This window comes from Mandrillus leucophaeus, unplaced genomic scaffold (genome assembly GCF_000951045.1).
Source record: "Mandrillus leucophaeus isolate KB7577 unplaced genomic scaffold, Mleu.le_1.0 Scaffold749, whole genome shotgun sequence".
Taxonomy (NCBI): Eukaryota; Metazoa; Chordata; class Mammalia; order Primates; family Cercopithecidae; genus Mandrillus; species Mandrillus leucophaeus.
Window position 1 is genome coordinate 544,126 of NW_012108130.1, and position 15,057 is coordinate 559,182.

At 35.1% G+C, this 15,057-nt stretch overlaps 1 protein-coding gene across 3 annotated transcripts in view; it reads right to left on the reverse strand.

Moving 5' to 3' along the window:
* MED30 (mediator complex subunit 30) overlaps window positions 1–14,542 on the reverse strand; it is a 19,610-nt gene extending 5,068 nt beyond the window's left edge. For 2 of the 3 annotated variants that reach the window (XM_011966133.1, XM_011966134.1), the window contains exons 1-3: window positions 14,215–14,542; window positions 6,431–6,589; window positions 4,411–4,515 (exon numbers count right to left, since the gene is read on the reverse strand). In XM_011966133.1, the coding sequence (XP_011821523.1) occupies window positions 4,411–4,515; window positions 6,431–6,589; window positions 14,215–14,391 (441 nt within the window). In that variant the 5' untranslated portion in view covers window positions 14,392–14,542. The remainder of the gene's footprint in view (window positions 1–4,410; window positions 4,516–6,430; window positions 6,590–14,214) is intronic. The other variant, XM_011966135.1, reaches the window with a different exon arrangement.
* Between the last annotated feature and the right edge of the window lie 515 nt (window positions 14,543–15,057).

Sequence of the window (15,057 nt, forward strand, 5' to 3'; positions counted from 1 at the left end):
TATATGGATCATGAGCTCAATATTTTAAAAATTAAACATTTTAATCATATATTTTAATCTTATATTCTAGAATGGAGACACAGAGCTTAAATAAGTTGAAGGAAAAGAATGAAATACAATTGTTTGAGGGAAACAATTACATAGGTGGGTCCAGAAGAGAGAGGCTGTAGAGAGCTAAATTCTCATGTGGAGAAAGTCCTTTTATACTTCATATCCTTGTATCAATTATGTCCTTTACTTAAAATCCACAAAACTCTGTATCAGTAGCTAGTGTTAACTGTACATAAGATTATTCCATTAACAGAATATGCTACATTTAATTCACATTTATACTTTTTTTAAAGGAATGAATTAAAAACCCCTTTTGGTAAACAACAACAACAACAACAAAATACTTGTTTGCTTTTTAGCAGTTAATTTTATTCTCTTCTTCCTTCTTTATTTGCGATTTAAATTTAAGTTAACCAAATGTTAGCCCTCTCCCATCTTTTCCCTCTGCCCACCACCTAATCCTTCAGTGCTTTCTCAAAATATAGATAGAAGAATTCATACAAAGAGAGTTATGAGGTCATCAAATGAGTTCTTCCCCATGATACTCAAGAAGGTACTTTCCCTCTAACTTGTCTTTTAAAAAGCAATTCCCACAGAAATAGAGTTTAGCTTTAAACCTGGTTTATTTAAAATACCTAAACTGATTCTTTTCTCTTTGTAACAACCCATCAGTTTGAGATCACATTAACTAAAATATGTTTTATACTGAAGTTAAAAGCACTTAGAACAGATCCAAGTCATTTAATCAAAGGAAGAGATCTCAATGTCAGAAGTAAAAATGGGGAAAAAAATTTAAAACACTTTCATTCCATAAGCATACACAAACTTTCAGAAACTTTGTGTATCTATTGAGTGTGTGGCAGGAAAGGAATAAAAAAAGCTATAAACTGATGCAAGGAAAAGTGATTACAAAGGACACAACAGCAGATGCAAGGTAAATTTTAAGATGAAAAGTAAAGAGGAAGTGGTCAGTGACTCAGAGAAGGCCTGGGCATGCAAGAGGGATGCCACTGAGAATAGGCCTGATCCACCATGGAGAACCACAGACAGAGACCATCTCAGAGGCACTAGCTGAGCCCTGGGGATGAGAACTAGAGGAATGGTTAAAAGATTGACTATCTAGTCGTTTAAAGAAAAAGTCTGCCAAACCCTACACTAGATTATGGAATGCCTTCAAATTTCTGAGGAAACGTAACTTACAACATAGAATTTTATAGCCAGCCAAACTATGAACTGGACAAGTACGTAAGGACTCAAAATTTAAGTGTCTGCATTCCTTCTAAAGAAGTCACTGATGTATGCACATTACCAACAAGGAAGAAAACCAAGAAAGAGGAAGACATGAGCTGAAGAAATAGTGAAACCAACAGAAGAGGTGAAGGAAAGTCCCAGAGCTAAAAAGCAGGCCTAACCAGCATTTCATCCAGACCTATAAGACCAAAGAAAACTTGGGAGGGTGGGATGAGAACCACGAAACTGTCTAATGATTCTGACTCTGTGGAAAATTAGAAAATAGTACTGAGATGCTATCATAGATGCACAAAAAACTAACTAAAATTTTAGAAAATTAAAGAGGTAAGAATTAACTTCAGAAAAACAAAAAATTATTCAACCAAGGAAATGTGACCCTAGTTTACTGTGTGGTTTAGCAATAAACAATACTTACGAAGCCATAATTATATGACACAGATTATTTACTGAACCCCAAATATGATATAACTGCACTGAAAGGTTTGAGGGAAACAATTATGTAGGTGGGTCCAGGAGAGAGAGGCTGTAGAGAGCTAAATTCTCACGTGGAGAAAGAAGTCCTTGTATACATCATATCCTTGTTTCAATTATATCCTTTACTTAAAATCCACAAAACTCTATGTCAGTAGCTAGTAAGAATTTTTTCGGTTACATGCTGCCAAAGAATTACCATATTTTGATTATAAACGAGAACTTTTAAAAGTCAAAGACACGTTATTTCTAAGTTATCAAATTGGGAAAAAAGAGAAACTTCATGAAAATTGAAGAGAAATGTAAATTTAGAAAAAGTATCTTTCTGAATTTATACAACTTTATTTTTTACAAAATATTATAAAATCCTCTATGGTACAGAACAAACTATATTTACATTAGTTACACATGTGGTACTCTGAAACCAAAGTTATTATTATAATGGTGTTTTATTTATATACATATTTAATTATATTTTATAAAAAAATCTGTATTAGAGAAAAATAAGCAGAACACATTTATTGAGGTAATACATATTTTATCAAGAGAAACATATAACACGTCTTAATAAATGAATGTCTCATATATCTAGACTATCAAATACCAGTTATTTTTCAAGATCTAAACTAAAAGTCCCCAATCTCTTCCTCACCCTCTACCAATTTTTTACTGTGAGTTTTTTATTATGATTGTCATTCATTACAATCAGATTTTTTGGAAATAGTTTTCTAAATATGTATTTCACCTTCTAAAAAAGTTGCAAAATTTTATTTTATAAAATCTATCCATCTTTTTCCTTTCTTCCGAGTTTTAAAATATTTAAAAAATTATCCAATATTTTGTTTTGCAGGTCTTATTTTCAACTCTGAAATTCATTTTGATATATGGTGTAATGTAAAAAGCTAGCTTAATTTCGCCCCCAAAGTTTCTATTTCTAAAGACTAATTTTTCACACAAGCCCTCTTCTGTCATATTAAATTCTCATGTACAATGAGAAGGCTGTTTTTCTGGCTAGATTATTTTACTAATCTGCCTATTCTTGTGCCAGTATTACACACCTAATTACCATTTGTATAATATGCTTCATATTACAGTTTAATTTTTGAAGCTAAGAATTCTGCTTTATTAGTCATACTTATCAACATTTTCTTTGATATTTTTGTATACTTTCAAGAAAAAAATCCCATTTGGGTTTTATCTGGATCTGTTTATTGATTGGTATTGCACTATAATCCTATTATTTTTGCATGCTTTATTATTAGGATTTGGATTGTTACTGTATTAAAACTGTGAAGTAATCAAGACTGGTGTTTTTATAATATGAATTGCTCATCCAAGAACTTTATATGTTCTTTTAATCATTCAAAGCTTCCTTTATGTATCTTAATAAGTTTATTCACACACATGATTGACATAATTCCTATCTACTAAATATGAATTGTTATAAGAGTCAATAGAATCTTATAATCTAACAGGTTTACAGCATTATAAGAGCATGGTATCAGTCTTGTCTTAGACCCTTTTATGGAATTCTTATAGACTAGTTGTTCATCAGTTGAGTTTCTTTGATCATTCTAACAAGCTCATACATAGTAACTCCTGTTTCCCAGCTGTCATTTATTCACTGTCTTTTTGTACTGGCTATAACTTCTAAAATAATATTAAACATAGTGGTATAAAGCATCTTATTTCATGCTTGTTTTTAATAAGGATACTTCTATATTTCACCTTATGAAAAATGTTGGCTATTTATCTAAAAGATAAAAAAAAAAAAAACCAACACTGTCTTGCTAATAGTTTTAAGTGTCTTTTGAATCAGCAACAGTATTGAATTTCATCTGATGTCTTTTTGACATGTGAGAAAATCTTTTTCCAAGGTAGTCTACTGACATCATGTATTATACATACAAATTGAACTATAAAATCTTATATACCTCAGAAGACTCTTTGGCTGTGGTGGATTATTAATACACTGGTGAGTTCTATTAATTAGAATTAAGAATTTCAGGAAGGGGCAATCTATATTTGTCACTGAAAGAGTGAAGCTGATAGATGTATTCACTGTGCTATGTCCAGTAGATTCTGCTAAGCTGGGGCCACATTTCCACCACAGAATGAACAGACACCTTTCCCTATTTCTCTCTGTTTCACAAGAACTATTTGAACATTATCTTCCGAACTTCTGAAAGTATTCAGCGATAAATAATTCCAGTTAGAAGCTTTTGGTGGGGTTGGAGTAGAATAATGCTGGGATAGTTCTCTAAATTTTTTATTCAGGTGTTGAGACATTCACATTTCATATTTGTAAATTTTTATCATTTGCTGCTCCAAAAATGCTATAAGCTAGAAAGATAGAATTCTGCCCAGAAAAGAAAAAAGTAAATGGATTGTGACTAAGTATCTAAGGAGCTCTTCTAAGAGCTTTATTGAATGAATTTTGCAATTTCTCTTCTGACTATTCAGACAGCATTTCTGCTTACCTTTCAGTTCTTGGCTGTATTCTAAATAGGTTAAGTTTGCCACAGAAACGACTTCATGTAATTTGATAATTCAAATTATGTTTTGGAGTTACATCAGACTCCCTAGTAATTTTTATCAATAACTCTAAAACGTAAAATGTAAAAACTAACAACTCACTTTATTTACTTCAGCAATTTCTCGCCTCTCTTCACTAGCAAAACGAGGTGGGCCAGCCCGATCATCATTCTTTGAGCCATCTTCTTCCACATATGGAATAAGTTGCTGGGAATGATTAACAAAAATTAAAAGTCAAAAATATAATTCAAGTTTTCTAATCACTGGTATAGAGAATATATCAGATTAAAGTCAATTTTTATAGTTTTATTTGTATAAAAATAAATTTCAATTCAGGTGATAGCCTGAAATAAGAGCTTTAATAGTTGACCATTTCAATGCATTCTACACAATACCCTTTCAGGTTTCTTTTGCAAAACAGCCTTTATAACATTGGTTGTCATGTATAACTAAACAATACTTCCAGCAGGAAGATGGGAGAAGTAACAAAAAATAAAATAAAATAAAATAAAAATTAAAAAAAAAACCCTACTCATTCAATTAGCAAATATTTAATTATGAAACACTATAAAACTAATGCCAAACAAGATGTGATTCTTGCCCCTAAGAGATTTGTAGTCTATTGAGATAGATAAAACAGGCTTTCCTTCATCTGTAATAAAAAGAAAAGAACTTCACGGATCTGTATTATATAAATGTCATTAACTTGCAAACTAAAACTTCAGAGTCTATGCAAACTTCTAGATGTCTTAAGTTTTTTCAGTTGTGAGAACTTTTTTTTTTTGTAGGAGAAACAAATTTATATAGCAATGAAACTTCTAGCAGAATCATAATTAAGTATGCACGGTTAGTGATGGAATTTACCTCATAAGGGTGACAGACTTCAGGAATCACCTAGCCTCTACTATTGTGTATTAAAAATGCAGGAATAGGCCAAAGGTAAATGACTGGTAAAAACTAGGATTCACCTGATAAAACTTCTTAAAATTCTTGAGACATATATAAATTCACCCATGTCTACATTCTCCTTTTCTTTGTTTTCTCTCTCTCAATGCAGAGCTGTCCTTCCTCCTGAAGATGATTAGTCTCCATCCCTGTGGCCTGACTGCCTTCCTGTCTTCATTATTTATACACCCTTCTCCCAACCTCTCCCTACAGCTTTCTTCCTTTATTATTCTAACATGTTCCTGTCTCTTCTATTTGGGGAGAAGCTCCTCTTCCCCCTGCAAACCTTCGATTCCATCTCTCCTTCCATCTGCTGCTTTCCTCTCTTATTTTTTTCAAAGCTTCTTGAAAGACTGATACCCACTTGCTGGCTCCAGCTTCTTATTTGCTGTTTAATCTTCACCTGACTGTGATCAGACTTCGTGCTGCTACCATTTCACTGAAGCTCTACTCAAATATCCTAACAATTTTCATCTAGCAAAATCTACTGGACAGTTTTCATTCCTGATTTTCCTTGACTTTTCTGCAGCATCTGACAATGCAGGCCACATTTCTGATCTTTCTCCCACATCTCTGACCCCTTCTTTTTAGGCATTTTTGCAGTTTAATTTTTCTCTGGTCATCTTTTACCAGCTTCCTTTGGTGGTAGAGAAATAATCTGTCAACAGGAAAGGGTCACTTATAGAAATGTATGCCTAATTAACCAAATAGGTGGGACCCAAGATGAAATTTAGAGAGTACATTTTTTAAAATACAGTGATTCCACTGGGCCAAATATAAAATCTAAATTAATAGTAATAAAAATAATATTTTATCTGTAAAGTACTTCATGAAAACCACCTTAAAAGTATATGATACTATTAAAATTCCTACTAAAAATATTCCTGACTTATTTAAAAGGAGACACTGATAGCAATAAAAATTGCCACAGAAAACCATTTCTTCCTAACAACAAAAATTACTACAAGCCTGTCAAAGTCTACAAGAAATTATTAATGTAAAAATATAGTAGTATTTTATGCATATATATCACATTTTCATCTTCTGTGGTCAAAAGTAAAACCAATAAAATTCAAAACCTGGAAATATTGCTAAAACAAGAGAGAGAGGCAAAAGAGTAACAACTGTCTTGACACTAATTCACACCTTATATTCATCCTCCATCACAAAAAATTACCTCGACTGGAATGGGATCCATCCCACCACAGTTTTCATTGCATTTGTCATATACCAATCTCAGCTTCCTGAAGAGAACTGAAAGTTGGCGAAGATTATCCTGTAGCTTTGTTAACCGGTCTTGATATGTTCCAGTGTGGTAAGTGACACCATTTGGCAGCTTATCAGGAAAAACAAAGAATAAAAATATAAAGTAATGAAAAAAAAATCAAGATTTTCTATAAGTAAAGCCAATAAACAGAAACAATTTTTAGGCAATGCATAGACGTAAGCTGTCTCTCACAACTGATCAAGTTCAATTTTAAGAATGCAAGAGTAATGCACCCCCATTTATTAACAACTTGGCATACTCTTTCACTGCTATAAAACAGACCTAGAAAAACTTTGTGATAAACCCTGACTTGAAATAGTTTTTCCCCTTTAATTTTTGAAGTGTAACTTTAAAAAGAATGTACAATTTTAATGTTACTATTATATAAATGCAGCATGCTGCTGACCTCAACCAAGAAGTTAAAAACAAAGTACAGTTAAAAACACACACAAAAAAGTGAATCTTATGATATTCTAGTGGAAGAAAATGAAGAACATATGGCAGGTATTGCAAAAATATTCTCAAAATACCTTAACTCTGATAAGATAATTAAGATGCTTAAAGCACACATTAAAATATAAACCTGTCATTTAAAATTTTACTTAAAAAAATCAATAGCAGGAGATATGGGTCCCACCTATACTTGACCACCATTAATAAATTATTAAAAGTAACTGCTATGATCATAACTCTGTTTTAGATATTGATATATTTTTAATTCAGGAATTTTATCAAGAGAAGAAAAGTATATATTGGAATAATAAAAAAAAAGACAGGTAAACAAAAATCGACTATTTATTTAGAATTTATAACTAAATATGTACTTGTGCATTGCTGAAACTCATGAACAAAATCTTTCTCTGTATAGCCGTAGAATATTTTATTCCCACAATTTGATCTGTGGCATCACCCTAATACTTGAATCAATAATATTTATAGAGTACCACATTTTCTAGTATTCAGGCATTTTAATTGTAGGAATTCACATGTATACCTATTTGAGGATTTGAATCAGGTGATTTAAAAACAAAGGAACTATCTACTATCTAATAGCTAGGTAATCAGTCCAGTCTTTCTAAGCCTCAGTTTGCGTTTTTTTTTTTTCTTTTTTAAACACATGAAGTAGGAATGCCAAAAAAAAAGGAAAACCATGATACAATGTTTGGAGTGAAAAGAAAACAGGACATATAATGATTACAACCAGAAACATGAAAAAAGACTGGAAAGTCCTATATGTAGTTGATAAAAGATGTGTAAGATACATAGGCTTGAATAATTTATTTTCTTCTTTTCTCAAACTTCTAAATTTCCTATAATGTTATGGTTTATGAGTTAAGAAGATGGATCTCCTCAAATTATTTGAGGTGTGATATTATTAGGATTTTCAGAAATTCTCAAGCATTAAAACACTCTACAATGTCTCAAAGAAATGTGATAAAATATCAAAGGCTGAACTAGTCAAAACATTTTAAAGGAGAAAGGCATTAAGAGTTCATTTCTCAGTACAATGTAAGCTTTCTCCTCATGAACTCTCAGTTTATGAAATTCCACAGACACTAACTAGAAATTCAGAGAAAAGTTTAAGTGGATCCTTGCTTTCTTGTTTAGGTGACAAAAAGGAGCGTGATGATTATGTCTTGCCTAGAACAGCACTCTGTATCTTTATTATGGCATTATGAGGTTTAATACTTTGCCCATATTTTCTACTTAGTAAAGACTGGAACTTAAGTTTATATTACCATATTTAGCATAGTACACACACACAGAAGGCTTTAAAGTACAGTGTGAATTATTTTACTTTAGTGAGTTATTTTACCCATAAATCTATACTTAAAATTTACTCAGATGTATTATATAAAAGAACTCTTAATAAATACTGTCATAAAGAAAACAAAAATCCTTTTGAAATGCAAAGAATCACGCTTCCCAAATTTGCTGACTTAGGAAGATATTAGATGTTAAATCTAATATCCAAACTTACCAACTTAATTTACTAAATCATTAAAAAAAAATACCACGCACCTTTCATGTGTCAGCACTGTTCTAGAAGCTGGGATACAGCAGTAAACACGAGAGAGACAAGGTTCCCATAGCACAGAGTATACGCAGTAAAAATATCTAAGATCCCTTGGTATATACCGTGGTGTAGCTGTTCAGCTGAAAAGCTCATCAATAACCATCTCACTCATGAGTGTGGATGAAAACCCATAAATACATGATCCATATACATAGACACTAAGAAGGCATTCAACTAAATTCAACATCCATTTTAAAAATCAATATAAAACTCAATAAAAAAATCCGCAATGTGTGATAACATTCATTTATTTCAGTTAAAAAGTCAGCACCATGATTAATGTGGAATCATTAGAAGCATTCCACCTAAGGTCAGAAACAGAAAAGGATGTCTACTAAGACGCTAATTCTATAAGTGAACACTGTTCTGGAAGCACCAGCCGATGCAATTAGAGAAGAAAGAGAAAAAAAATGTTGAAATATTAAAAAGAAAGCATCATAATCTATCTACAAATAATATGATAAAGTGCTACTAAAAATAAAAGAATTCCATAAGGAAGTAGGTCCAAAGAGAAAGCAATAGCTCTGCTTTCATCTATAACACAAACAAAAACATGGGAAAAGAAGACCCCATTTACAATGGCAACAGAAAAGATAAAATGTCTGGAAGTAAACTTTTAAAATCTCAAGATAAAAATGAAAACTTAAGATATCTTATAGGAAAACAGAATAAGAATACTCCATGTTCTTGGTTAGTAAAGAACTAAAAGTCAACATCATAGCGATGTCAAGTCTTTCTAGGCTGAATGATCCTAATAAAAATGCTAACAGGTTTTTTCTTAGAATAAACTGATTCTAAAATACATGTGGAAAAAAAAGCAAGAATAGCCAGGGAAATTCTGAAAAAGTAAGTGTAAACACATTATACATCCTGACAAATTATAAGAATGTTTTGCATTAATACATAAAAGATAGGCAGCTACGTGGAATAGAACATCCAGAAACAAATTCACTTATATAAAAGCTACCTGAAATCACTGGAAGAAGCAAATGAAGTATTCAGTGAACCCTTTGAAAAAGTTAGGGCTAGGCCCAGACCTCACATTTTATAGGATAAATTCCATAAGGATCAGAGTTTTAAATGTAAAGACTGAAATTTTAAAAATTATAGAATTCTAATTTGAGTGGGGAAGACCTTTCTAACTAGGCATAAAGCCTAGAAGTCCTAAAAGACTAATACATTCAACTTCTTAAAAAAAAAAAAAAAAAAATGCATGGCAAAACTACCAGTAGCAGAGCCAAAAGGTAAAAGACTGGGGGAAAAAAATAACTGCAAGTTGTATCACACAGAGCAGGTTTCTCTAGTATGTAAATAGCTAAATCCTACAATTATGATAGGTAAAAAAGACAAACAAATGGGTAAACAATAAGTGAACAAGCATTTAGCAGGAAAAAAATATAAATGATTCAAATATTTTAAGGGATGTTCAAACTCAGTCAAACTAGGAGAAATGTAAAGTAGAATTTTCACCTATCGAGTGATCAAAGATCCAAAAAAGATACAACTCACTGTGCTGGTCTTAGGCCATAGCATAAATTAGTACAATCTCTGTGGAGGACAATTCATCGAAATGTGTCTAATTACAAAAGCACATAGCTATTTCTAAAAACGTATCCTACAGGTATAAGTGCAAATTTGTGTAGGAGGTTATTTGCTGCAGCCTAACAGGGAAAGATGAAAAACAGCCAAATGCCCTCACTAGAGAACTGGTTTAACAAATTACTGTATTTCCACACAGTGTGAACTATACACTATAAAAAGGAAAAGGGAGTATTTGCTGTATGGATATGAATAAATTCCAGAATATATCAACTGAAAAAAGCAAGATACAAAATGGTTATGTATAATATGCTATTATCTGTGCAAAAAAGGGAGAAATGAAACAATATACATAAACATTTGCTTAACATGCAGAGAATATCTGGAAAGATACACAAAAATAGGAAGAATCACTCACAGTCACTGCCTGTGGAGAGGAGTTAGGTACATAGTATAAGAGAGAGGAATGGGAGGGAAAATGTTCATTGCACTGTCCTTTTCTATTCCTGAGTTCTGAATGTACTATGTATTTAAAAAATTAAAGATTCAAAGAATAACAAACAAAACAAAAGCAACGGTATCTTCCACAAGGACTCTTAATCTGAGATTTAAGGATACTTGGGGAGTATCCCTAAATCTTCCTTTAACCCCTGAAATTTTCAAAATGCATGTGTATGTGTATTTTTCTCTGAAGAGAGTTTACAGTTTTCATCAGACTCTCAAGTGGCTAGCAGACATCTAGTGTGTACCAGGAACCACTTCTTTAAAACAAACGCTTAGAAAAATTCTTAGCAGTCTGTATTCACAGCAGTTTACTCTCATAGATCAATAATACAGAGGATTATTTAAAACTGTGAATGCTAAAAATGTATTAACAAATCACTAGGTTATATGTAGTTAAGAATATCTTGTTTCTATCACCTCTTCTAGTTTTTTGGAAATGAAGGAGCCCATTGTTATCTTTTCAGCCAATTATGATAGGCCCCAAAGGGTCTCAGATGAGTGACCACAGATTTCACAAAATGAAAAGCACACATATAATTATCATAGTCCCTCAAAAGCTGGCTTTGGGCCCCAGACCCTACAGCCGCCGAAATGTTGAAGCTTAAGAAGAAACGTATTGAGACAGAGTCTCACTCTGTCGCCCAGGCTGGAGTGCAATGGCGTGATCTTGACTCACTGCAACCTCCGCCTCCCGGGTTCAAGCGATTCTCCTGCCCCAGCCTCCTGAGTAGCTGGGATTATAGGCGCGTGCCTCCACGCCCAGCTAACTTTTGTATTTTTAGTAGAGATGGGGTTTCACCTTGTTGGCTAAGCTGGTCTCGAATTCCTGACTTCGTGATCCGCCCACTTTCGCCTCTCAAAGTGCTAGGCTTACATGAGTGAGCCGCTGCGCCCAGCCTATGAACTCCTTTTTAAGGAGGGAGTCATGGTGGCCAAGAAGGATTCCACATGCCTAAGCACCCGGAGCTGGCAAACAAGAATGTGTCCAACCTTCATGTCATGAAGGCCCGGCAGTCTCTCAAGTCCTGAGGCTACATGAAGGAACAGTTTGCCTGGAGACATTTCTACTGGTACCTTACCAATGAGGGAATCCAGTATCTCCGTGATTACCTTCATCTGCCCTGGGGGATTGCTCCTGCCACCCTGTGCGGCAGTCGTCCAGAGACTGGCAGGCCTCGGCCTAAAGGTCTGGAGGGTGAGCAACCTGCAAACTCACAAGAGGGGACGCCGACAGACATACCTACAGACGGAGTGCCCGTGTGGCCTCGTGCCGGCAAGAAAGCCGAGACTGGGGCTGGGTCAGTAACCGAATTCCGGTTTAGAGGCAGATTTGGTCGTGGACGTGGTCAGCCACCTCAGTAAAACTGGAGAGGATTATTTTGCATTGAATAAACTTACAGACAAAAAAACTGAAAAAAAAAAAAAAGTTGGCTTTGAATGCAGGTCCACATGTAATCTAGTTATTGATAAAATACTTTTTTTGAAAAAGCTTAGTTCTTTCTGTGTAGAACATGAACCTGTATTATATCTTTTAATAATGCACATTGACAGCAAGTTAGTATTAAAAAGAGGTTACTAGGAAGAGCTATTAGTCATGTGTGATGTTGGGTAATTTATTTTTTCCTCTTGTTAAGCCTCAGTTTCCTTCACTGTAAAACAGGGATAAAAATACTCCTTAAAACTGCTCCTATAACAGTGTACCTGACCAAGGAAAGTACTTCATAAGTGTTAGGTATTATTCAGTGCTTTGCATATAACAGGACAAAAATTTTTTTAAATATGCTAAATTCTGAGACATTATTTAATCCGCACCTTATTCATTCTAGATATGAATCTATTCATTTTTTTAAATTATTGCCAAAGAATGTCATAATTTCTCCTGGATTTCCTTTGTCCTATATTTCACATAGTCTTAAAAATTTTCACAAAACTGAATTACTCTTATAATCAGGAGGAAAAAAAAAATCTTGACCAGTTAAAAAAAAAAAGCAATAAAACACATTTTTGGACAACCACAGAAATAAGAGCTGTAAGATTTTGAAAACTTGGTTTCAAATCTACCCTACCACTGACTAGGTTTGGGCAAGTCACTTTACTTCTCTGAAGTACAGAATCTTCATCTTAAAACAAGAATAATATCTACTACATGTAGTGGGTAACATAAACAAGCATTAAAAATGGGTCAGCAAAATAGTGCTGGAACAATTGGATATCCAAATGCAAAACAATGAACTTAGATCCGTATCTGCCACTATGTATATATATTTAAAAACTCACAAAACTAAATATAGGTTGTAGACCTAAATATAAAACCTGAAACTACAAAACTTCTAGAAGAAAACAGAAACCCTTTGTCACCCTGGGTTAGGCAAAGATTTCTTAGGTATGACACCAAAAGCAAAATCTATAAAAGAATGTATCAGTAAGCTGGATTTCATCAAAATTAAAAATGTCTGTTCTTCAAAAGATAATATTAAGAGAGCAAAAAGGCAGGATAGACTGGGAGAAGTATTTGGAAAGCATCAAGACACAACAGGTGTTGATGAGGATGAGGAGAAACGAGAACCGTTAAACAGCAATGTTTACATTCCCACTAGCAATAATCGGGAGGTAAAATGGCTCAGGCCACTTTGGAAAAGTTTCTTAAAGTATTAAACAGACATGTATCGCATGATCCAGCAATTCCACTCCTGAATCTGTCCAAGAGAAATGACACATATGTTCACACAAAAATTTGTCAGCAAAAGTTCATAGCATTATTTATAACAACCAGAAAGTGGAAACAACCCAAATGTCCATCAACAGAAGAAAAGGTAAGCAAATGGTGATATATTGATACAATGGAACATTACTCAGCAATAAAAAGGAAATTATTGATGCATGCTTAGTGAAGGATGTCAGACCAAAAAAGCTCACATACTGTAGACTCCATTTATATAAAACTCTAGCAAAAGCAAATTAATTTATGATTACAGAAAGCAGATCAATGGTTGCTTAGCGATGGAAGGTGGGAGGCGAAGATGTCAGAGGGGTACGAAGAAACTTTCTGGGGTGATGTGTATGTTCACTATTTTGATTGTGATGATAATTTCACAAGTATACAGAGTACAGTACACATATATGTCAAAACTTTAGGTGAGTGTAGTTTACTGTATATTAACTATGCCAAAAAAAAAAAAGGAGGACTGTTTTTTAAAAATATAATGTAAATTCTTCAACTCCTTGGACCTCCCCAGAAGAAATGCTGGAAAAAACATTTAAAGCAACCTAAAGAGGGAAGTGGAGTGCGACCCCATCTTTACCTTGAAAGGTGCAAGAGTTTACATGGTAACTAAACAGCTCGATCGAATCTAAAAAAAATTGGCTTCAATTATGCAGAAATCTGGTCTGGAAAAACATCACCTCTACAGCTCCGACTTTTGGGGACACTCCTGAGTATGAATGGGGGTGACCCTACACCTAAAGTTTGCCCAGGGCAGCCCAGTTGACATCCACGGGCCCGAGGTAACGAGGAAACCAGCGCCCCTTTCCCTCCCAGCTGCATCTCGCTGGCCCTGCGCGCCCGCCTTCCTACCTGCATGTTCCTCAGGAGCTGGAAGATCTCCATGGTGCGGTACACGATGTCCTGCACCGTCTCCTGCCCGATGCGGCACAACGACGCCGTGTTAACCTCCCGGGCGGCCTGCTGGGCCTGGGGCCCGGCGAAGGGCCCGGGCGCCATCCCTGACGCGGCCAACGGAGGGGTGGACATGGCGCGGCTGCAGCTTCAGGCCCGTCAGGGGTCCGCCCGGAATTGGGAGGCTGTGGGGCCTCAGCGTTAGAACCAGCTTGAGAGACCCCCCGCGGCCCGATTTCAAAACAGCGGCCGCGACTTCCGCCCACCGTGACGCAACACGTCATAAAACGTCATGGACACCGCCCACTCGGCGAACTGTCTCCGAGCGGAGCCGGGCGGGATTGGATTGGACGCTGGGCCGGAAAGGACGGACGGGTTAAGTAGCCAATCACCAATTGTGATCCAGCCAGAGGGGAGACGCTCTTGGAGAGCAGAGGGTGAGTTTCCAGAGTTCGTTTTCCAGTCTTGGCCCAGCGTTAGAACCTTGTGTGTTTAATTCCTTGCGGAGCATTTTCTCTTAACAAGCCTGAGGTTTGTAGTATTACAGCTAAGAGACAGGTTAAAGTACTTGTTCAGTCGCATACAGGTGTAACTGGCAACCTGCGGTTCGAATTTAGAAAGCAAGATTCCTAAGCTTGTACGCTTCTCTGTGACATGATACGGACTCCCCGATTGCTCTTGGTCCCTGCTCAGATGTTTTACTCTCTTGAGTTTTCCCAATCTCTCTAAGCAAAAAAATGATCAACGCACACTTCTTTCTGACTCTGGTACTTTTTTTTGAGACGGAGTCTCGCTCTGTCG